This window comes from Hevea brasiliensis, chromosome 1, assembly GCF_030052815.1.
Source record: "Hevea brasiliensis isolate MT/VB/25A 57/8 chromosome 1, ASM3005281v1, whole genome shotgun sequence".
Classification (NCBI taxonomy): domain Eukaryota; kingdom Viridiplantae; phylum Streptophyta; class Magnoliopsida; order Malpighiales; family Euphorbiaceae; genus Hevea; species Hevea brasiliensis.
Genome location: NC_079493.1, coordinates 119,991,023 through 120,013,350, shown reverse-complemented (window position 1 = coordinate 120,013,350; position 22,328 = coordinate 119,991,023). Strand labels below are relative to the sequence as shown.

The 22,328-nt window shown below is 32.4% G+C and overlaps 3 protein-coding genes and 1 long non-coding RNA gene across 7 annotated transcripts; 2 read left to right on the top strand and 2 right to left on the bottom strand.

Annotated features, from left to right (window-relative positions):
• The first annotated feature begins 3,390 nt into the window (after positions 1 to 3,390).
• LOC110649137 (heat shock 70 kDa protein 14) lies at positions 3,391 to 9,073 on the top strand. Its single transcript, XM_058149370.1, has 10 exons — positions 3,391 to 3,566; positions 4,740 to 5,973; positions 6,574 to 6,801; positions 6,919 to 7,014; positions 7,100 to 7,324; positions 7,463 to 7,657; positions 7,756 to 7,902; positions 8,010 to 8,159; positions 8,247 to 8,377; positions 8,622 to 9,073. The coding sequence occupies exons 2-10, from the start codon at positions 4,804 to 4,806 to the stop codon at positions 8,833 to 8,835; spliced, it is 2,556 nt and encodes an 851-aa protein (XP_058005353.1). The 5' UTR covers positions 3,391 to 3,566; positions 4,740 to 4,803; the 3' UTR covers positions 8,836 to 9,073.
• A 683-nt stretch (positions 9,074 to 9,756) lies between these two features.
• Positions 9,757 to 10,859, bottom strand: LOC110649140 (uncharacterized). The gene is made up of 2 exons (XR_002493699.2): positions 10,741 to 10,859; positions 9,757 to 10,105 (listed from the first exon to the last, which is right to left on the bottom strand). It is a non-coding gene; the product is annotated as an uncharacterized LOC110649140 (long non-coding RNA).
• LOC110649138 (pentatricopeptide repeat-containing protein At3g16010) lies at positions 10,098 to 14,975 on the top strand. Of its 4 annotated transcripts, none has more exons than XM_058149375.1 (5): positions 10,098 to 10,811; positions 11,130 to 11,287; positions 11,430 to 13,304; positions 14,185 to 14,449; positions 14,559 to 14,975. In XM_058149375.1, exons 2-3 carry the CDS (start codon positions 11,203 to 11,205, stop codon positions 13,268 to 13,270), a joined length of 1,926 nt encoding a protein of 641 aa, XP_058005358.1. In that variant the 5' UTR covers positions 10,098 to 10,811; positions 11,130 to 11,202; the 3' UTR covers positions 13,271 to 13,304; positions 14,185 to 14,449; positions 14,559 to 14,975. The 4 variants fall into 4 exon arrangements, with proteins under 4 accessions (XP_058005358.1, XP_058005360.1, XP_058005371.1 ...); XM_058149377.1 differs by having other exon boundaries at positions 10,981 to 11,287; XM_058149388.1 differs by adding an exon at positions 13,994 to 14,099 and having other exon boundaries at positions 10,751 to 11,287.
• Positions 14,976 to 15,347: 372 nt separating this feature from the next.
• LOC110649139 (trihelix transcription factor ENAP1) lies at positions 15,348 to 17,671 on the bottom strand. Its single transcript, XM_021803574.2, has 2 exons — positions 17,492 to 17,671; positions 15,348 to 17,109 (listed from the first exon to the last, which is right to left on the bottom strand). The coding sequence occupies exon 2, from the start codon at positions 16,809 to 16,811 to the stop codon at positions 15,612 to 15,614; it is 1,200 nt and encodes a 399-aa protein (XP_021659266.2). The 5' UTR covers positions 16,812 to 17,109; positions 17,492 to 17,671; the 3' UTR covers positions 15,348 to 15,611.
• Positions 17,672 to 22,328: the final 4,657 nt, after the last annotated feature.

Below are 22,328 nucleotides of genomic sequence, written 5' to 3'. Positions count from 1 at the left end.
TATAATTGGGTTAGGCTTTTTTAATTTTAGTTTCTTTATAGAAATTGAATTGAATTGGTCCAAAATAAATTTATAATATTTTATTTTATTTGTGTATGCATGTTAGATCTTGATTTTGATTTTAGTTATGGATTTGAGAATAGCGAAACTTATTATGAGTTTTAAGAAACTTTATACTAATTCAGATCCGAGTGTCAATTCTATCTAAGAAATTTAGTCGTGACATTACCAGTGGAAAATGGACCTAAACTCTTTTCCAAATGGTTTGGTTGCCATTTACTTTACACTTTTTACTTAAAATATATTTTTTAATTTATAAATCAAATTAAAAATAAATAATTAATTATTTAATAAATTATTTAAAAATAATGTTTAAATAATTTAAGTATATAATTAAAAATAATTTAATATATTGAAATTAGTAAAAATATATATAATTTAGTATTGTAATCATTAAAATAAAATAATATTGATATTTTTAAAAATTATTAAAATAATATAATTTTTATTTTATCGAATAGTAATTTTAAAATAACTTAAGTGAAGTATTTCATCTATGATTTTTTATTTATTTTAATTAATTTTTTTAATTTATAAGTCTTTCAAATTTGTTTTTAAATAAAAAGTTATAAATATATTAATATTTAATTTGAGTTATAAATAAAAAAAATATTTAAAATAAGTAAAAGCTATAAGTAAACTATTTTTTTACTTATAACTTTTTTTTATTTTAAAATTATTATTTAACTAAAAAAAATTGTGTTATTCTAATAATTTTTAAAAATATCAATATTATTCACATTTTAACAACCACAAAATTTAATTATATATAATTGTTGGTCATTTTTGACAAATTAAATTTATTTAATCACCTCTTAATCAAACACTTAAACTATTTAAAAGTTAATTTTAAAAATTCTATTAAATAATTAATTATTTATTTTTAAATTAATTTATAAATTAAAAAATATATTTTAAATTAAAATTTAAAACTAAATAATAAAATCTAATACCTTCTAAATGCTAATTTACTTACAAAAATTATACTTATAAATAAATTTAATCGATTTATAAAATAAATCAAATACCTCTAAGGCTTTATTCAATAATAATTTTTAAAGTAATTTTTAGTGTTTTGATTAAAATTAAAACACTACTTTTTTTATTTATACTATTTAATGATATAGTATTTATATTAATTTTTAGAGATCGATAAAACGGTCCATGAAAAATTATCTTTTCTATCTTTTAAAGATTGAAAGAACATTTCGATTAATGTCAATAAAAATTTTATATTTAATAATTAATTTAATAATTATTTTTACTAAACATTTTAATTTTAATAATTATATAAATAATTAATTACTAATAATTAATATTTAATAATTAATAATTATTAAAATAATTAAAATTACCGAATAATATATTAATCGTAAATTTCTATTCATCGTTAGTAACATTCAATTATTAGTAAAATGGTCAAAATAGATCAGAATTTTATTTTAAAAAATAATGGCATTTTCTTTTGTCTTTACAGCATGGCATCGGATGACTTTTCAAAATTCAAAAAACGCTTGCATCTCCTAATCCACCAGCTTCGAGATTGAAATTAGGTCAGTACAGAGTTTGAATGGGTCAACCACAACCACAAGACTTGGCAAATTACCAAATCACCCCACATTTAAAAAACTATTGTCTCATAATAAATTCCAAATTAGATACACTTTCAAATATTAGTTATTTTACCTATATATTATGCGAATTATTTATTATTTTAACAACATAAATTTATATGTATTCTTATATTTTATATTTTTAAAATTATATTATAAAATTTTATTAATTATAAAAATTTTAATTAATTATAATTTTATTATAAGCATAATAAATAAATAAATTGATTAATATATTATTTTTAAATTGTGAATAAAATTTAGTTATGATCTTTATACTTTCTAAATATTAAATGATTTTAAATTCAAAATCTTCTATAAAAATATTTATTTTTTGAAGCACAATATGTATTTATGCATATATAAGATTTGATAAACAGTTTATCAAATATAAATATTGGTATTTTGAAAAAAAAAACAAATAATTAAAAATATAATTATATAAAAAATAATTAAATTATTGAAAATAGAGAGATTTTAATAAGCACTATATTTAATATCTAATAAAAGTGATAAAAAATGAATTTATTTTTTAATATTAATGAATTTTATTAAATTTTAAAATTTGAAATTTAATAAATAATTGATTATTTATATTTTTTAATTAGTACATATATACATATTATCGGATAAAAAAGACAAAATTAATATTTAATATCTTTTTTTAAATTTAAATTTTTAAAATAAAAATGATAAATAAACTCAAGTGAATTTTAAATAATTATTATCTCTATATCTTTATTTGCATATCAATTAATCAATATCTTTTATCACATAATATATTAATTAACTAATATTTTTTTATCAAATCATATTATTTATATAAATTAATAAAAGATAATGATAGTTGATGAACAAATGATATATATTTAAGTTAATTACTTAAATATATGATATTTATTTATAAATTTATGTGGAGACTTAAGTTTAATATATATATATATAATATATATTAGTTATAAAAATAAACACAAATTCATCATAATAAATAGGAAAAAAAGTAATAAAAACAAATGTTTACAAAATGGGCAACAAATTATATTGAACATGAGAGCTTGCTGCTTCACACATAAGGCAAGCCATCACTCACTTCTTAACAATATGATAGCACAAACAGTAAATCTACATTATTAATCGGTGTATTGAATAAAAATAATAAAATGTGTGTTTAATAAATATATAATAAAAAAAAAAAAAAAAAAAAATTAATTTTATTATATTAAAAAAAAAGCGAAAAAAAAAAAAAATTAAAATTAATTTAAAATCGAATTAACTAATTGTATAATTTAAATATTATTAAATTTATCTTTTAAGGCTACGAGTATCAAAATTTAAAATAGAAGTCCAGTCTGATAGAAATTCCCACGTCAAAAAATACACGTTCTGGTAGATCTTTCTAGAAGCACCAAATCAAACTAGCAAAGTTCAAACTCTAGACACTTCTAGGACCACCTGGACCCAATGACTTTACTTCCGATTAGAAAAAATATGCCTTTTTTATTTTTTTTTATTTAATTATATGTTAGCTTATATTTAAATTCGGAGTAATATTAGATAAAATTTTTCTAATAAAGACGATCTAAAATGAGATTAGCTCTGATCCAATCATGAGAGTTAAATTACCTTTTTATAATAAAATTAAAAAAAAATTAATTAATTAAATTTTTTTTCATCTTAACTTTTTAAATTACTTTTTTATAATAAATTTTTAGAAAGAAAAAAATTATTTTTTTTTCTCTTCCGTGTATTGTGTATAGAACCACCTTAGACGATTGTCCTTCATCCCCACAATAAAAGGTTCTAGTATACCGTCTCCAACGTTGGTTTCGCAACGAAGGGGATTTCTAGAACCGCAAGGACATATCCTTTTCTTCTCTGTTCCTTTGATTCCAGGTACAAAACAGCTCTTCCTCACCTCAGTCAATATATCCTTCCCCCTAAGTTGTAGATCTGTGGTTTTTTTCTTTTGAGATTTAGCTTTTTAATGGCGATTTTTTTATTTCTGATCATTTATTGTATTTCTAGATAGATTCAGCTTTTCAGGTGCAGTTGACAGCTGTTTTTGAACTTTTTTTTTTGTGGGTAATTCGCTGCTTAGATTTGATGATCATTTTGAGCTTCTTGTGGATTTGAGGTTTTTTGGTTTTAAAATTTATTGATTGGCTTGTTTTTAGTACTGATTGTGCTTTTTTTTTTTTTCCTTCCCCCATTTTAATCTATCGTTTATATTATATTAATTGGGATCCTTTTTCAATTTTTGCATATTAATTAGGTTAAGTTTTAGATTGGCATTTGCATGTGCATTTTAGTTTCTGGTTTTCCACTCTCTATTGGGTTTTCATTGATAATCTATTTATGCACGTTGCAGGTAGTGATTTATGCACATTATTGATAGTTTTTCATTTTTTTTTTTAAACTTCTCTGCGTATGTTAATTGTTTAGGTTGTGCTATTTTTCTTCTGGATAGTTCGATGCTCTTCTTGCTCTAACAAAGGCCGTATTAGCTTTAAATTTAAAGCACAGTTACTGACAATTTTATTGCATTCAAAATAAGGAAAGCTGCTAAAGTATCATGATCTCACCTTTGTTTGTTGGATGTCTTTGTGGATTTGATATGGAGTAGTGATTTATTGAAGCACACACTGAATTATAATTTGTGATGATTACATTCTTTTAGTTGCTTCAATTATTTTGGAGTAAATTTGGTTTACATTCAATTTAGGTGCATGGGTTAGTATTTGTGTACTGTGATAGATTCTTCCCTTCTCATGGATCTATGAACATTGCATGTAATGATCTGTGGATGGTTTTATTGTTCTCCCTGAAACTCAGTGATTCTGATTAACTGCAAAAATATTAATGAGTCTTGAAAGCTTGATTGCGCACTCGTTGGGTATTATTCTAAGATTCAGAGTGATTTTATATCATTTTCCATTTGGTTGTATGATTACTCTTGTGGATGGATTAAGTTGATCAATGCAGTAAATGCTAATTTATGGTGAACATGTTTTCTCTTATTGGTTATATACTGTGTAGTGCATTTGATTTATAAATTGTTTCATGCAGGTTACAATATAACTTTGTAACGACTACACCAATTTATCCCATAAATCGGTAAATTTTATATAAAATGAGTGTGGTTGGATTTGATTTTGGCAATGAGAGCTGCATTGTGGCTGTTGCACGGCAAAGAGGGATTGATGTTGTGCTTAATGATGAATCGAAGCGAGAAACTCCTGCTATTGTGTGCTTCGGTGACAAACAGCGATTCATTGGTACTGCAGGAGCTGCCTCAACTATGATGAACCCCAAAAACTCTATATCTCAGATTAAGCGGCTAATAGGCCGCCAATTCTCTGATCCTGAGTTGCAAAAGGATCTCAAGTCATTGCCCTTTGTTGTAACTGAAGGTCCTGATGGGTTCCCTTTGATTCATGCACGGTACTTGGGTGAAATGAAGACATTTACACCAACACAAGTTTTGGGCATGGTGTTGTCAAATTTGAAAGGCATAGCTGAGAGTAATCTAAATGCAGCAGTGGTGGATTGCTGCATTGGAATTCCTGCTTATTTCACTGACCTTCAAAGAAGGGCTGTTTTGAATGCGGCCACAATTGCAGGATTGCATCCTCTTCGTTTGATTCATGAAACCACGGCTACAGCATTGGCATATGGTATTTATAAGACTGATTTGCCTGAGAATGACCAATTGAATGTTGCTTTTGTTGACATTGGACACGCAAGCATGCAAGTGTGCATTGCTGGGTTCAAAAAAGGCCAACTCAAGGTTTTGGCTCATTCTTTTGATCGGTCTTTGGGTGGTAGAGATTTTGATGAGGTTCTATTTATTCACTTTGCTGCTAAGTTCAAGGAAGAATATAAGATTGATGTTTTCCAGAATGCTAGGGCTTGTCTTAGGCTTAGGGCTGCTTGTGAGAAGTTGAAGAAGGTTCTTAGTGCCAACCCTGAGGCACCTTTGAATATTGAATGCTTAATGGACGAGAAGGATGTTAGAGGCTTCATCAAGAGAGATGAGTTTGAGCAGATTAGTGTCCCAATTTTGGAACGTGTCAAAAGGCCTTTGGAGAAGGCACTTCAAGATGCTAAGCTGACAGTTGATAATGTTCACATGGTTGAGGTGGTTGGATCTGGCTCTCGCGTACCTGCTATAATCAAGATCTTGACTGAATTCTTTGGAAAGGAGCCTAGGCGTACCATGAATGCCAGTGAGTGTGTTGCCAGGGGTTGTGCTCTGCAGTGTGCCATTCTCAGTCCCACTTTCAAAGTGAGAGAGTTCCAGGTAAAGGCCTTTCTTAACTTGTTTCTTATTCCATACTGTCTATTAGATGGTTAGAAGATAACGGCTATGACTACTTTAACATGATTTTAGTTATTTGCAATTTTATCTATTCAAGTGATGCTACTTTTGGTTTTGAAATGGTGCATTTATTGAAGGGTTTGATTTGCCTTGTGGTTGTGGAGATCATTTTTACCTCTGTTTTCTGTATAATAATGTACATTAGAGTGCAAAGAAATTCATGCTTAGGTAAGAGGATATAGCTATGTCTAACATGATTTTAGATCAAATGCAACTTTATCCAAAGTGATTCTACTATTGGTGTTGAATTGTGCCTTTGTTAAAGGGTTTGATTTTGTGTGTGGTTTGTATGTCATTATCTGTGTCTCTGGTTTATTCTTTATTGTCTAGTCATGTTAATCACATTGTAAAAGAAAGTTGCATTTAAATTTTTAGTTGGCAATGTGGCATTGATTTTGGTGGGTTTTAATGTTCCTTTCTATGTTTTCTAGAAGAACTGAAGTTGGAGAATAGCAAAATCTATCTCCGTTTGTGCTTTTTCTGTGCATGACTTATTTGGTGAATTTATGGTTTTATTTGTAGGTTCATGAGAGCTTTCCATTTTCAGTTGCTTTATCATGGAAAGGTGCTGCTTCAGATTCTCAGAGTGGAGCAGCAGATAATCATCAAAGCACTATCGTCTTCCCCAAGGGAAATCCCATATCCAGTATCAAGGCTTTGACATTCTACCGGTCGGGGACTTTCACTGTCGATGCACAATATGCTGATGTGAGTGAACTACAGGTGCCTGCTAAGATCAGTACATATACGGTAAGGATTTAGTTTTCACTACTCAATGACATACAATCTATGTTTACATGATCATGGCTATGATTTTTACCCAAGTTGAAAAAAAATATTATATTATGCTTTTTTCTTTTTTCGCAGATTGGTCCTTTCCAGTGTTCAACAAGTGATAGAGCAAAAGTGAAGGTGAAAGTTCGCCTAAATCTGCATGGAATTATATCTGTTGAGTCAGCCACGGTGAGTCTTGTGGAGATTTGGGATCCTAGTTGCAGTCTCTTGATCTTAGTGTGAACACAATTAATTTCTGTGGTGCTTTTGTCAGCTTTTGGAGGAGGAGGAAGAGGTTGACGTTCCTGTCACACAAGAGCCTGAAAAGGAAGCTACCAAGATGGACACTGATGAAGCTCCTAGTGATGCTGCTCCTCCCTCTTCAAATGAGGCTGATGTCAATATGCAAGATGCTAAAGGAACTGCTGATGCTACTGGGGTTGAGAATGGTGTTTCTGAATCTGGGGACAAGCCTACACAAATGGAAACTGAGACTAAGGTACGTAGCCCTAATTTGTAGATTAACAGGATTTTATTAAAATTTTATCAGATGTCATCAAGTATGTTGAAAATGCTACTCTTGCCCTTGGAAATATGCTCTTTACTTATAAGCTGGTTACTTGTATGTGGCTGTTAGGTTGAGGCTCCAAAGAAGAAAGTAAAGAAGACAAATATACCTGTCACAGAGCTAGTTTATGGGGGAGTGCTCCCAGCAGATGTGCAGAAAGCAGTAGAAAAGGAGTTTGAAATGGCATTGCAAGATCGGGTTATGGAAGAAACCAAAGACAGGAAAAATGCTGTTGAAGCCTATGTCTATGATATGAGAAACAAGGTAGATTTCTCGTCACTTTTTTGCATGGCTTTGATTGATAGCCTTGGGTTAGTGGTAATGTGTATGTGAATAGACTTCTAATTCTTTTATTCTTCCAGCTTAGTGACAAATATCAGGAGTTTGTTACTGACCCAGAGAGGGAAGAATTCACAACCAAGCTGCAGGAGGTTGAAGATTGGTTGTATGAAGATGGTGAGGATGAAACGAAAGGCGTTTACATTGCCAAGCTTGAAGAGCTCAAAAAGGTGAGTGTCCCTCATTTTTTTCCCCATCGTGTGGTTATTTGTTGTGTTTCTTTCTTTCCTTGCTGTTCTTGTTTGCATTTCGTGTTTAATGATGTGATAAATTGCAGCAAGGTGATCCCATTGAAGAGCGCCACAAGGAGTACACAGAAAGGGGATCTGTAATTGAACAACTTTGTTATTGTATTAAGAGTTATAGAGAGGCAGCAATGTCCAGTGATCCTAAATTTGATCACATTGACATGACTGAGAAGCAGAAAGTAGGCTTGTCCAATCTCTCTTTACCTGGTCTTACTTCTTGTTTTCCTTGTTTGGTGTTCTTTAAACAATACTTTTATATTCTGTAGGTATTGAATGAGTGTGTTGAAGCAGAAGCCTGGTTAAGAGAGAAAAAGGAGCAGCAGGACTCACTTCCTAAATATGCTACTCCAGTTCTCTTGTCGGCTGATGTGAAGAGGAAGGCAGAAGCTCTTGACCGGTACTGATATTGTCTTATAGCCTTTTCATATTTGTTCCTTTCCTTTTTGTCATGATATAAATGGAGATGTTCTTCCTGTTACTCAAGGTTTTCTGTGGGAAATGGTTTCTATTGCAGTTGGACCATATCCATGGGAAAAAGGGTTTAGTATTTGTGGAGTATCTTCTATGAATTTCTTTGAATCAGCTGCTTTTATTCTCCTATATGGAAATCGCGCTGAAGGTTATATGACGTTTGTGCACAGGTTCTGTAGGCCAATAATGATGAAACCAAAACCAGCTAAACCAGCTACTCCTGAAACACCAGCAACACCTCCACCGCAGGGAAGTGAACAGCAGCCACAGGGTGGAGAAGCCAATCCTGGTGCCAATGATGACGGTGGAGCTGGAAGTGGTGAGGTTCCACCAGCATCTGGAGAACCAATGGAGACTGAAAATCCAGACAGCACAGATGCGTAATTCAGCAGAAAAAGAATTGGTTCGTAATGTGTAAGAACTATGTGAGCTGGAGGCGAACTCTTTGGTGGGTTTGACATGGAGGAGGCACCTGGGATGTTTGATGACTTCCATTTTATACGCCTTTCTTGTTGAATTGTCTGCCTAATTTTTATTATTTATCAGCAAGTCTCTAGAATCCGGTTTTTTTAAAGAAGGGTTTTGAAGAGAAAAATGAAAGACTTTGCCTTTTACAGTCCTACCCGAGTTCTGGTGTCCTGGGTAGAAAGTTTCACTTTTTCAAGGATTCAAGTATTTACCATTTTTTGATCTGTAGGATATGCCTCGATTTTACAAACATCATTTTAGGTCTTGATTTTGTTGCTGCTATTGTTATAAATTGAAGTCGTTTTTCTTCTTTAGCAGAAAAAATGGTTTTTATTATGCCTTCTACAGCTGCAGAAGTCGACATAAGCCCTGTTTAACTCCTTGAAATGGTACACTGAGCAGAATGAGTAACTGGGTCAGATGGTCTTTTCACTGCCCTATATGCCAATTATAAACTCTTAAAAAGTATTAATACTTGACACTACTGCAATGCTATGAAGAGAAAAAGTCACTTTTGTCAATTAAAATTGGCGTACAGGCTTTATTATGTTTGTTTTTTTTATTTAACTGCAAATTAAAATGCATTGCATGGTCCATTGGGCAAGCAGTATTACACAATTAAAGTCTAAGCCTCATTCACCTAATCTTATACCCTACCAGTAAACGTATCAAGCCCAGCCCTTAAAGAAAATAAATCGTAGTTGTAGCAAACTAAGTCACACTTAGGAGTCTTCTTTCCCAGCGCCATCAGTATCAGAAAATAAGCAACAGGTCCTTCATAACATCGTCGATGCTAGGGGCTTGATGAGAGAATTCCGCTAGAAGTTAAGAATATCCTTCCTTAAATAAACAAGACATTCTAATCATTTTACAACTGCTCGAGTAGAATAACTCTTCCCTGTAAAGAACTAAAGGCAACACTGAAGCTATGGAAAGAGGGAAAAAGTAGGGGTCACGACATTCTCAGTCTCTTTCAATTGTGGGAAGCTGACAAACACTTAATAACATCAGCTTTATACTTCCCGAGCAGTCTTTCGAAAATCCTCTCCCTACGTCGATACTTGAACGCCTTGTGAAGGACCACCATAACACCGAGAAGCTGCAAACGCAACTTCATAATTTAGAGCTTCCTCAAGCAGATTTGCACCAAATCACCCTCTCCAACTGCATACCAAGATCTGCAAAACTATAAATAAAACCAAAATTTTGTAATCCAAACTAGGAAGGGGAGAGAGCCCAGTCTAGTTGGAGGAGATGCCATCCCTACCCCAGAAGGCAGAGGAAGCCCCCAGGAGCAACCTCAGCTAAAACGAGAAAATCAAAATTTCAAAAACTCTCAGAAAATTTTCTCTTTCTAGAAGTTCTAGAGAGAGTTGATTGTTGCATAGAGGCTCTATGTACATTCTTAATCAGTGATTAAACATATTCTAAATTTATTCTCTTATATTCTAAATCAGCCATTAAACCTATTCTTCTATATAGAAAAATTACTGTCTTTGAAAAAATAAAAACATTTTTCTTTGCAAGGTTAACAAAGTCACAGAACCAATCAACCATATCATGAAGCGTATAAAGGATACATATTTTATAATTTGTTTGCTAATATTTTTAGCTTTTTATTGAGCTTTTAGACGTGATTATAAAGCTTTTAAAAAATAAAATTTCAATTAAATTTATGTTTAAATTTTATAATTTTGATCAAGTTAATACCTCCCTTAATTAGAAAAAGGGGCTGCATGGGCCAAGTAAGATAAATAAGGGCTTCAATTCCTACGGTGAGAAACGCAGCCTACAACTACTCTTCCACCTTTACGGATTTACCTGTTCTGCTGATCTGTTCCTCTTGCTGTTGGCTTTTGTTTCAGAATTTCGCTCCCTCACATGGCATCAAGGTACTCCCGCCTGCCCTTCTCTATATTTACGAAGGAAGAAAACATTTTGAACAGGAAGGGAAAAATAGTTGGTAAAAAAGGGTTTTTGTACTCCTTGTTTTAGTTTGGAATTCACTTGTGATACTCTAGAACCCCACCTAGATAATCATTTGGCCCTCTATCATTGCAGTCCTAGTGATTGTGGGTTTTTGGAAATAGTTCAACAACTCTGTTACCAGACCCAGGAGTATTTTCATTTTAAAGTTTCAATCTTGCAAAATTTCGGGGAATTGCGTACAACGTTTGATGGTCTTTGGTTCTCTCTGGTGGTGTCGGCAGGTGATGTTATATTAGTCTTCTCGTGGAGTTGGTGAAGTGATCTCGATTTTTCTGTGCAAAGAGTTTTAGGAAAATGGCAAAGATGGTTGTGAAATCCATTGCTTCAAAGCGATCAATATCAACTTGGACTCGTCTCTGTCAGAGAATTAAGCAAACAGGTAGCGTTCAATATTCTATGTTTCTTCATTTTTAATATCATTTGTTATTTATGTTTTAATTGATAGACGCTTGACAATGGATAAAAATAGATTTGTGTAAAACTTTGTATGTTATCATATAATTTCTGGTTCTCCTTAGCAGAAAATGAAATAGTCCAAATGTTTCGGCTACCCAGTCTGAAGGTTGAGAAGCAAAACTTGCCCATGCATCCAAAGATTTCGAGGAAGAACACTTCAGTTCGGATATTGGATGAGAGATTCATAAGGATTCTGAAGATATTCAAGTGGGGACCTGATGCTGAAAAGGCATTAGAGGTGCTAAAGCTGAAAGTTGATCATCGGTTGATTCGTGATGTTCTGAAGATAGATGTGGAGATTAATGTGAAAATCCAGTTTTTCAAGTGGGCTGGGAAAAGGAGAAACTTTGAGCATGACTCCACTACATACATGGCTTTAATCCATTGTTTGGATGAAGCTAGATTGTATGGTGAAATGTGGAAGACAATCCAAGATATCGTTAGGAGTCCATGCATTATGGGTCCTGCTGATTTATCTGAAGTTGTTAAAATATTAGGCAATGCCAAGATGGTGAACAAGGCACTATCCATATTTTACCAGATTAAAGGTCGCAAATGCAAACCAACGGCAAGCACTTATAACTCTATGATTTCGATGTTGATGCAAGAAGGCCACTATGAGAAGGTCCATGAACTTTACAATGAGATGTGTAATGAAGGCAGTTGTTTTCCAGACACTATAACATATAGTGCACTTATTTCAGCTTTTGGGAAATTGGGTCGAGATGATTATGCAATGAGGTTGTTTGATGAGATGAAAGATAGTGGCCTACATCCCACTGCTAAGATTTATACAACCTTGTTGGGAATTTACTTTAAGTTAGATAAGGTTGAGAAAGCTTTGGATTTGATCCAGGAGATGAAAAATAAGGGTTGCACCCCTACTGTCTTTACTTACACAGAGTGGATTAAGGGCCTTGGAAAAGCTGGGAAGGCTGATGATGCTTACAGTGTGTTCTTGGATATGTTAAAGGAAGGCTGCAAGCCTGATGTTGTGGTCATTAACAATTTGATTAATATTCTGGGCAAAGTAGGTCGTTTGGAAGATGCACGTAGGCTTTTTAACCAAATGGGGGCTTGGCAGTGTAAACCAAACGCGGTAACTTATAATACTGTAATTAAGGCTTTATTTGAATGCAAAGCTCCAGCTTCTGAGGCTGTTTCATGGTTTGAGAAAATGAAAGCAAACGGTGTTACTCCTAGCTCATTTACTTACTCAATTCTTATTGATGGCTTTTGCAAAACAAATAGAGTTGAGAAAGCTTTATTGCTTTTGGAAGAGATGGATGAAAAGGGTTTTCCTCCTTGTCCAGCTGCATATTGCAGCCTGATAAACAGTCTTGGGAAGGCAAAACGATATGAAGCTGCAAATGAGTTATTTCTAGAGTTGAAAGAGAATTGTGGATGCACAAATGCTCGTGTATATGCTGTAATGATCAAGCATTTTGGGAAGTGTGGTCGTCTTACTGATGCTGAAGGTCTTTTTAATGAAATGAAGAAACTTGGATGCAAACCTGATGTGTATGCTTACAATGCTCTCATGTCGGGGCTGGTGAGAGCTGGCATGATAGATGAAGCTCATTCCTGGCTTAGAACCATGGAAGAAAATGGCTGCTCTCCAGACATAAACTCTCATAATATTATCCTAAATGGCTTGGCTAGGACAGCTGGCCCCAACCGGGTAATTGAAATGTTCACGAAGATGAAACATTCTATGACCAAGCCAGATGCAGTTTCTTACAACACTCTTCTTGGCTGTCTGAGCCGCGCTGGTATGTTTGAGGAAGCTGCAAAGCTTATGAAAGAGATGAATTCAAATGGATTTGAATATGATCACATCACTTATTCATCAATTCTTGAGGCAGTTGGTAAGGTTGATGAAGATGATGCACCTAATGTTTTGTGAAAGGGACCTGGCATCGTCAGATTAGTTCCTTCAGGTATTTTTGATTTTATAATGCTCTTACTTATGGTTCATATGCTTTATAATTGATAAAAACACCAGTGGAGGCCAATGTTGCATCATTTTCCTGGTTATCCGGTGCAAAACTATACCATGATTAGAGGCCACTAAATTTGCATGGGCAAATTCATTAGAAGGTTGGTTATCTGAAGTAATCACATAGTAAAATCTCTTACATGGGGCTTGCACATTCTTTGGTTATTCTGAAGTGAACTAGCAGTCGCTGAGCTAATGTAAATAAAATCAAGGAAATTGGGCTAGTGCTCCTACTTGGGAAAAGAAAAAGAACTTCAGTAAATCAAAAAGCTGGTCATGGAAAATGGGGTAGTTAATTTTCTCTTAAAATCATAATGCTGCGGAGGGTGTCAATTTTATTGTTGGCTTTCTCTTTTTTCCAAGGAAATTAAGCAAGTCGATAAGTTCTATCAACTCTGACATATTACTAATGGCACAAGTCAGAGAAAATGATTAATCTATATGAAACTACTGAACTGAATAGGGATCTCTTGTATATACCTATCTTTATTATTATTATTTTTTGAAGCAATACGCATCTCGATTTTGTTAAATATACTTGGAAGATTTTCACAGTTGAAGCTAGTTAAAGCAAAGCAATTGCAAGTCATGTTAAAGGGTGTGCTAACCTTCCTTCTTTTCTTATCAAAGGGAAGGAAATTTCCTGGGGAAGAGAGAGAAGGTCTTTAATGAATTTTGGGGCAGAACTGAATCTTTGGTTATCTGATGAAAGTATGCATGATGAATTAACATTACAGTGAGACTCTGAAATATTTTATCTGGTTTTGGTATTTTATTGCTTTTTCCACAATTTGTTAAAGTGGTTGACTTGTTGACTGCAGGCCCAACTGCAAGGTATGGTGCACTGTGCACATTACTGTAATGAAAATTAATATCCCACTGCAAAGACACTGGCTAATTTTAATGCATAAAGTGTTAAGGAGGCCCATAAACTACAAGGATGATGCTCCCAAAAAAAAAAAAAAAAAAAAAAAAAAACTAGAAAGGATGATGTGATGATCAGCATTCTTTTGAACAACCAAGCACCTATATGAAATCGCAAGAATTTTGGTTGAAGGTTGAAGTAGCACAGAACCTTTTTCTGTGGTAAAATTCTTCCTATATTTTATTCAAAATACTGTCGCACTTGAGCTTCAATCTTCCTGTATAGAGTATGAACTGGGTCATTTAACTGACAGGCTTTTGTTGGTAGTAGGTTTATTGGATTTGTCCGGACTTGATGAACACATGAAGCCAAACCAGTAGAACTTTTAATCCTTCATATGACTGGGAAACTGTGGAGTCTATCTCTGCAAGATTGATGTCATGGCTTTTTCCAACTTCAAAAGTGTACCAGACACTGGAATGGAAATCCTAGTTCAACTTCATTCGACATTGAACTGAATATAAAGACTGCTGTGCTGTATCCAAAGTGGCGATAATGTGCATAATCTAACTTTCTGAGACCCCCCATTGACGCAATTCATTATTCTGGGTTTCAAGTTAATGTAAGTGGGGAAATGTATCACGAGAAACTAACATTATAAGTTACAATGTGTATCAAGGAAATTGCAGGATGTGAAGCAGAAACATATACAACAAATGTAAGCACAGTATTCCTATTTGGTTATAACTTCTATTTGTTGGGATGGAATTGGAAATCCTGAAAGGCAGTTTTCATCTGTCAGATTTATTGTTTTTATGCGAGCACTCTTCGTCTACAAAACATGAGATGGCCGATGGGGAATGAATGCTTCAGGATGCAATTTTTCCTTCACAATAGTTCAGATCCTTGTGACAGATTAGATTAGGTTGTCTCCAAACACCACATTTTCACAATTGTTAATCAAATTATAGGCAGACAGATTTGGGAAGTAAACAAACATGGAAACAGACAAATAAGAGATAAATATTAACTACCAGAACATATAAAAGAAGAAATCAGCTTTAGAAAGGAATATCTTAATGTGAAATTTCCAATCATGGCACAGAAACTCAAGAGATCTCCCATCACAGGCTGCAGCTCAGTTGCCGGCAATTGCATTCGATAAGAAATCTTAACTGTTGCCCAAATAGAGCTGGATACATCTACCTAGGAGCAAAGTTGAATGAATAAATCCTCAAGCATTACGTTATTTCTTCTGGTATAGCCAATACAATATCGCCAACAATTCAATTGCCTTGGAAGAGTAAAAGAAGGCCCCAACATTATACAACAACTAGCTAATATGCTAATTAATGTTACAGATGCAAATAAGATCTAGAAGCATTATCCACTGGCATTATCAGCAGAGATGTCATTATTGTCATCATCACCTTGCTGAATTTTAGCTATTTCAGCTTGTGCTCTCTCCATGATCTGCCTTTTCTGCATTTCTAAATCCCTATGGAAATCCATCCTCATCTTCTCTAGTTCCAACATCTGCTGCCTTTTATTATTCTCAATCCTCTCATATATCTCACTAAATTTCTGAATAGAATCTGCAAGCAAGCTAAATGAGGACCCTTCATCGCGGTCCCTTCCAAACTTTCTTTTCTTGGGCGGAAGTCCATCTGAGTCATCCTCTACCTCATCAGCTGCTTCCGAATTGCCTGGACTGTCCCTCATCTCATCCAACCCATTCGCACGGTTTAGATATACCTTAGGGCTCATGAAAACATACTCTCCTGAGTCCACCCCACATGAAAGCCCGCCTTGCTGTGCAGATGTTGACATTAGCATATCCATTTTCTTGAAATAAACCCATTTGCTACCACTGCCACCCACGTCTGCTAGATTAATCTTCTCCTTTTTATACTTCTTTTTCAATGTATCCAAACGATTCCTACATTGCGTGTCAGTCCTCTCGATCTTTGATACCTCTGATACCTTCTCAGCAACTTCCTGCCATTCCTCAGAACGAAGACTCTTCCTCCCACGTTGCACAAATTTATCACCCCAAGCATCCAGCAAAACAAAAGTTTCATGCTCAGTCCAATCAGTAAGTGGATTACGCCCAGCAAATGAAGGTTTTGGAGCTGATGAGGCAGTAACAGGAGGTGCTGGGACACGAGGTGCAAATTCATAGCTTGAAACTATGCTCTTTAGCTTTCGCATCTTAGGATGCCTTTCCAAATCAACATCATTGATCCTCCTACTATAGTTCTTTTGATTATCCTCCTCATCCTCTTCTTCATCAACATCTGCATCCTCATCATCCTCATCGTAGTCATCATCATCCACTTCCTTTCCCACATACTGGATACCATTATTTTGATTATTCTCCCCATCATCCTCCCCCAACTCCTCTTCATCTTCTCCTTCATTCTCATCTTCCTCGTCATCATCAACATATTGATTGCCCACTGTCCTGGAATATGGAGAATTCTTCACAGGAAGTTTTTGTCGATTTGAAGAACCATAACCCTGCTGGTGATTCACACCATATGGGTTTGGTGGGTACCTTGCATCATCCTCAGTGTCATCCATTTTTAAGTTCAGCCTCAAGAACAAGAAAACCCTAAAAATCCACTTAACTTCAAATGACCAATTTCTTCTTCACTTTAAAATCCAACTCCCCCAACACCAACTATAATTCTTTTCAGCCCAAAAGTATGTCAATTTCCACTCCCAATTTTACTTCCCTATTCTTCATCAAATCAGTGTTCGCAAGTCAACAAACCCCAAAAGCTTCTGTCGCCATATCCAGTTCCATAATTTCATTGGGCGATAAAACCCAGTTCCAGAAACAGCAAAACCCCAAGAATCTCACTAACGGATAATCTCACTGTTCAGTTGCAGATGACCAAATAATCCAGAAACATAGTACCAAACCCAAAAAAATAAAATTTAGAAACATAAAGTAAGAGAATAAACTTACATGATTCGTCATCCAGCAAAAATAAAAACTTTCTACTTCAAGATCACCAGACTCGCCTATTCCTTCAAATTCAAATATAGGAGAAACAAAGCCCTGACAATTTCTTTTTCAGAAGAACCAAATTTTGAGCTGAAACTTAACATTTCCTCTCTTCCCACATGATCAAAACGCCATGAAAACAGAATCCACGGTTGAATAATAACAAAAATGACCCCTAAAACCCATTTTTACGCTAAAATCATAATCAAAGAAGAAGAAGAAGAAGAAGAAGAAAGCCCGTGGTTCTTACCTCAACGAAAAATCACTTTGAATACTCGAAAGAAGTCAAAATCGAAAATTTTCCCTGATACTGAACAATAATTGAAGCTTGTAAAAAACCCCCGACTTAAAGAATTGAAACAAGTTTCGAAGAAAATCAAAGATGAAAACACAAGAAATGTGAAAATGGGGAGAGTAAAAATTGGGGATTAAAGAAGGCTTGCGGCTAAAGTACGCCCAATGCTTTCAAAACGATTTTGGTGTAAGACTAAAGGCCCAAAAACCAAGCCCTGGATTCTCCATACTCACACTTTAAAAAAAATATATAAATTTATTAATAATATCATAATTTTAATACCAAATTCCCATAAAAATGAGGAATTATCATAAAATTGGAGATAGAAATGTAATAATTCTCACTAAAAAAAGAATGCAAATAAATTTAAAATTTATTAATAAGAACATATCTGAGAATAATCTGAAAGTTATTAAAAGAAAACACATAAAAGTAAAAACATATAAATAAGAAAACACAAAAAAATAAAAAAAAATTAAAAAAAATTTTAAAAAAAAGATAAAAGAAGAAAAGATTAAGAAAAGAGAATGAGGGAGAAATTAGTTATCATCAACAAGAAGCAATATGATAGTGAAATAGAGAGTTTATGTTGAGAGGAAAATTTTAGAGTGATTGTTCTTCCATGCTCACATATAATTCACAAAATACTATTTCAAGTAGTTTGGTTCATTAATAAATTTTTATATTTATATATACTAATATTTCTGAAACATGCATGTCAACTCATATTTAAAAAAAATGTATAAATAAAATTAAATATTAATAATAATAAATAACTAGCCGAGAGCTCTTAAACCTTAGTTAAGCATAATAATATTTATACGTTATTAAGATACAATAAGTCATCGTGATCAAACAAATCTCAAAACTTTACCTTTTTGTATTATTATACAGAACTAGATTAAGGAGACTGTAATAATGGATCAATTTAAAAGTGTCAAATTTAGAGCATACTCATACCTTAGCAGAGAACTATTTAATCATTTTTACGCTTTTTCAATAAATTATGATATTTTATTTACTTTATGTTTTTAATCTCTTGCATTTCTAGACATGGACACAACCATTCAACTATTAGTTAAATTAATTTTTCTTAGGGTTTTTAATTTAAATTATTTTATATTTATAAAAATTTTTCATAGGAAATTTAAATAATAAAATTTGAGCTGAATTAAAATTAAAATTTATAATTTCAATTTAGAATTCTTATACAACAACAGTGAAAATTATAATTTACAGTTAATTTAATTTTTATTTCTTCATCCCCTCTAAATATTATAATTTATGAACTTTTTCAGTTATATTTTTAGAGTTCCCTAACTTATTATTAACTTAGCTATTACTATTGTTGCTATTATTAGTAGTAGCAGTAGTTTGTAGAAGTCTTCATAAGAGTGTGCCATATAAGCCAATAAATATGTTTAAAAAATTATTATGTCACACTTTTTTTATTATTTTTATTTTTAAATTTATTTATAAAAATTAATTTATCATATTAAATATTAATTTTATTTAAATATTTCAACTATTAAAATTTTATCTTAATTATTAAAATTTAAAATTATTTTTACTATATCTTTTAAGAATTTTAAAATTTTTTTAAGTTTATAACTTCAAACATTATAAACCTATACACATCATTTTATATATTCCTAAAATCAATTATTTTAATTAAATTTTTAATTACATTAAAAAATATGAATTACTTTTAAAAATTATATATATAATTAATTATTCATTAAAAAATTATTTAGAAAATTTAAATATATATTCCTAAAAATATTTATTACATTTAAAATATAAAATTTTTAATAATGATATTTCCAAAATCGTGAAGTGACATATGTATACTCTTTTTTTATTTTTTTATTAATATATATCAAATAATTTAAATATTAATAAAAAGTAATCTATTAATCAATTTATTTATTTATTAAACTTTAAATAAAATTATAATTGATTAAAATTTTATAATATAATTATAAAAATATAAAATATAATAAAAAATATATTAAATTATATTATTAAATAAAATAATAAATAATCTGTGCATTGTGCAGTTAAAATAACTAGTTATAATAAAAACTAAATCAATGAGCTTCTCAATTGTATTGAATTGTTCTTCATGGCCCTGAGGTCTAAATTTGCGTTTCAGGGGGATTCGATTATTAAAAAAAACATATTAATTAATTAAAAAAAAAAACTTAAAAGCAAATTATTTTTCATATATCTAATAACCCTTGAGTTTAATGGTTGTCTTTCAGCTCTACAGTTTCAGTTGATCTATAAAGCCATCTAGTTAAAAAAAAAAATTATATTTAGAGTAATATGTAATTTATTTTTCTCAAGAGTAACAAAAAATTTACTACATTAAAAGAAAAGATAAATAAAATTAATTTAAAAAAGTAATTTTTATCTACAAAATGATGGAGACTTGGTATTGATTCGATTTCTTTGAAGAGAGATCGGAAATGTGATTGACTGGCAAGGAGACTTGGTATCGGTTTTATCCCTATGAAGAGATATCGGAAATGAACTGAATGACATGGAGACTTGGTGCTTGGGATCGATTTCAAAGTCTATTGATTTCGGGGATCGGCCAAAATATGGTGTCGACATCCCTCACCATAGTTAAACCTCCATTAAAGCTTGCTTCAAGCTTTGAAATCACCATTAAACCTCAAATCCTTCCATACTTGCTTTACAAAGACTTGATTTAGTCACTTGAGAAGAAGCTTGGTCATCAAAGAAAGAAGAAAATAAGAGAGAAATTAGAGAATTCAAATTCAAGTGAGGTAAGCACATCAATTTGAAAGTTTGAGATTTAATTGTTGTGTTTTTAGCTTGAATTAGCTTATAATATGCTTAAAATGAAAAGAAAAAAATTGTGAGGGACCATTACTGAATTTCTGCCAGTAAGAGGGGGAGGGTGATTTGCATGATTTGAATGGTTTGAATGGGTTTAGGAACTTTAGTTAGTTGAATGATTAGGATTAAAAGCTTTGAAGGTAGCTAAATGCATGAGGTTGGTGAATTAGGGTTTGGACATTAGGGTTTAGAGACCAAAATTGTGAAAAACTTGTAAATGGTGTCTTTGACCTAATGTGAAGTGAGAAATGGTCATTTGTGACCTAAAGTGGTGTGTTTGAAGTGTTTGAATCAAAGGCCAATTCGGATTGGATATGGTCATGCTGCTGGCAACATGACCAAATCTCCTTTGAGGGACCAAAAATGAAATTTTACAAGTCCAATGAATATGGGACCAATTGGGGATGAAAATAGGCACTAAATGAAACAATTTTCATTTAGGAAGCATGCCCAAAAAGTGACTAAAACCTAGTGAACAAATTGACCAAAGTTGAAAAATTATAGGCTGCCTGCACAAATTGATCAAATAAACAGTGTTTGTTCATTTGGTCATAAATTGAGCTAGGTAGGTCAGAATGACCTGAAATTTTACCAGTGGTTAGATGAGATATAGAACTAAAACTTTCATGAAGAACACAAACCCAAATTATGCCATTAACCCAATCAAATTACTGAGCAAAATTGAATCACTGAATCTGTAAAACTGCAGAATTACCATATGAACAGTAAAGTTTCAATGGCTATAACTCTCTCTAGAAAACTCCGATTTAGGTGATTCTTGAACCGATGGAAACCTAAGGCATAGTAGAACATTTCATATGAAGAAAATTAGACCAAATTATGGACTTAACTTGATCAAATTGCTGAACGAAGTTGGATCAATAAATCTGCCAGAACCAAAATCTGCAGCATGAACAGTAATTGTATTTTGGCTATAACTTGAGCTACAAAACTCCAATTTGAGTGATTCAAAAAGGAGAATAAACTTAAGACAATAGGAACATTTTCTATGAAGGAAGTTTTGCCAAATTTCAACAGTAAGGTGACCAATGGAACAGTGCAACTAGGGACACCAAAACTGAAAATTTGGCAATTTTGCCTAAAAGACCTAAGTTTTGAGAAAATGACCAAAACCAACAAGTTTAGTGACCAAAATGTGGTATATGGGTGAAGTTGGAATTCCCATACCTATTAAACCTTAGAAAGTCAACAATTTGACTTGAATAGTATAGTGAATAGTAACCCGAAACACAAAAATTTCAAGAACGTCGAGTTTAACACATTAGAGCTAGGTAAAAGTGAAGTTAAATTTATTTTTGGATTTATGCTAAGTTATGGTACTGAAACACTGTGAAACTGTGTATTTCAGCTGAAAAATACTTGGAAGGTCTGAGAGACTGAGCAAGGCCTAGAGACGACTCACATCAGGTTTGTGCACAATAAACCTTATTTGAGCCTTTTGTCATTGAAAAATTGATTTAGTGTGATTTATGAAAATTTGAAGTTAATTATGAATTGTGTTGCCATCTTGTGAATGAAATTATGACTTTGAAAATTTATTGGATTTCTCACGAATCATTTGAATAAAATGTTTGAAATTGATTTTTGATTCACACTTAGCATGACAGTATATTATTACTCCTCCTCCATTTATGGGGTGAGATCGATTATTTTTCCTCTCTCTCTGGTTTACCAGTTGAGGTTGTAGATCGGATGAGTACTCATTAGCTAGCTAACCACCTCCCTCATTGATTTTGATTAGTGGGGTTGTAGATTGCTTTGTCGTGGTGTACAACGCGGCATTGATTGGAAATTTTGTGTCATGGCTTAAGTTGTGTATGAATTAGCAACACTGTGTTCTTAAATTATTTGACTAAATTGTGTTATTATGAGTTTTAATAATTTGTGAAATGTGATTGAGAAA

Bases quoted from the DNA above. Each gene is read 5' to 3' on its own strand.
- LOC110649137 (XM_058149370.1), top strand. From the start codon at position 4,804: ATGAGTGTGGTTGGATTTGATTTTGGCAATGAGAGCTGCATTGTGGCT. The intron at 7,325-7,462 runs GTACGTAGCCCT...TGTGGCTGTTAG, and splicing joins AAATGGAAACTGAGACTAAG to GTTGAGGCTCCAAAGAAGAA. The intron at 8,160-8,246 runs GTAGGCTTGTCC...TATATTCTGTAG, and splicing joins ACATGACTGAGAAGCAGAAA to GTATTGAATGAGTGTGTTGA.
- LOC110649138 (XM_058149375.1), top strand. From the start codon at position 11,203: ATGGCAAAGATGGTTGTGAAATCCATTGCTTCAAAGCGATCAATATCA. The intron at 11,288-11,429 runs GTAGCGTTCAAT...TCTCCTTAGCAG, and splicing joins TCAGAGAATTAAGCAAACAG to AAAATGAAATAGTCCAAATG.
- LOC110649139 (XM_021803574.2), bottom strand. From the start codon at position 16,811: ATGGATGACACTGAGGATGATGCAAGGTACCCACCAAACCCATATGGT.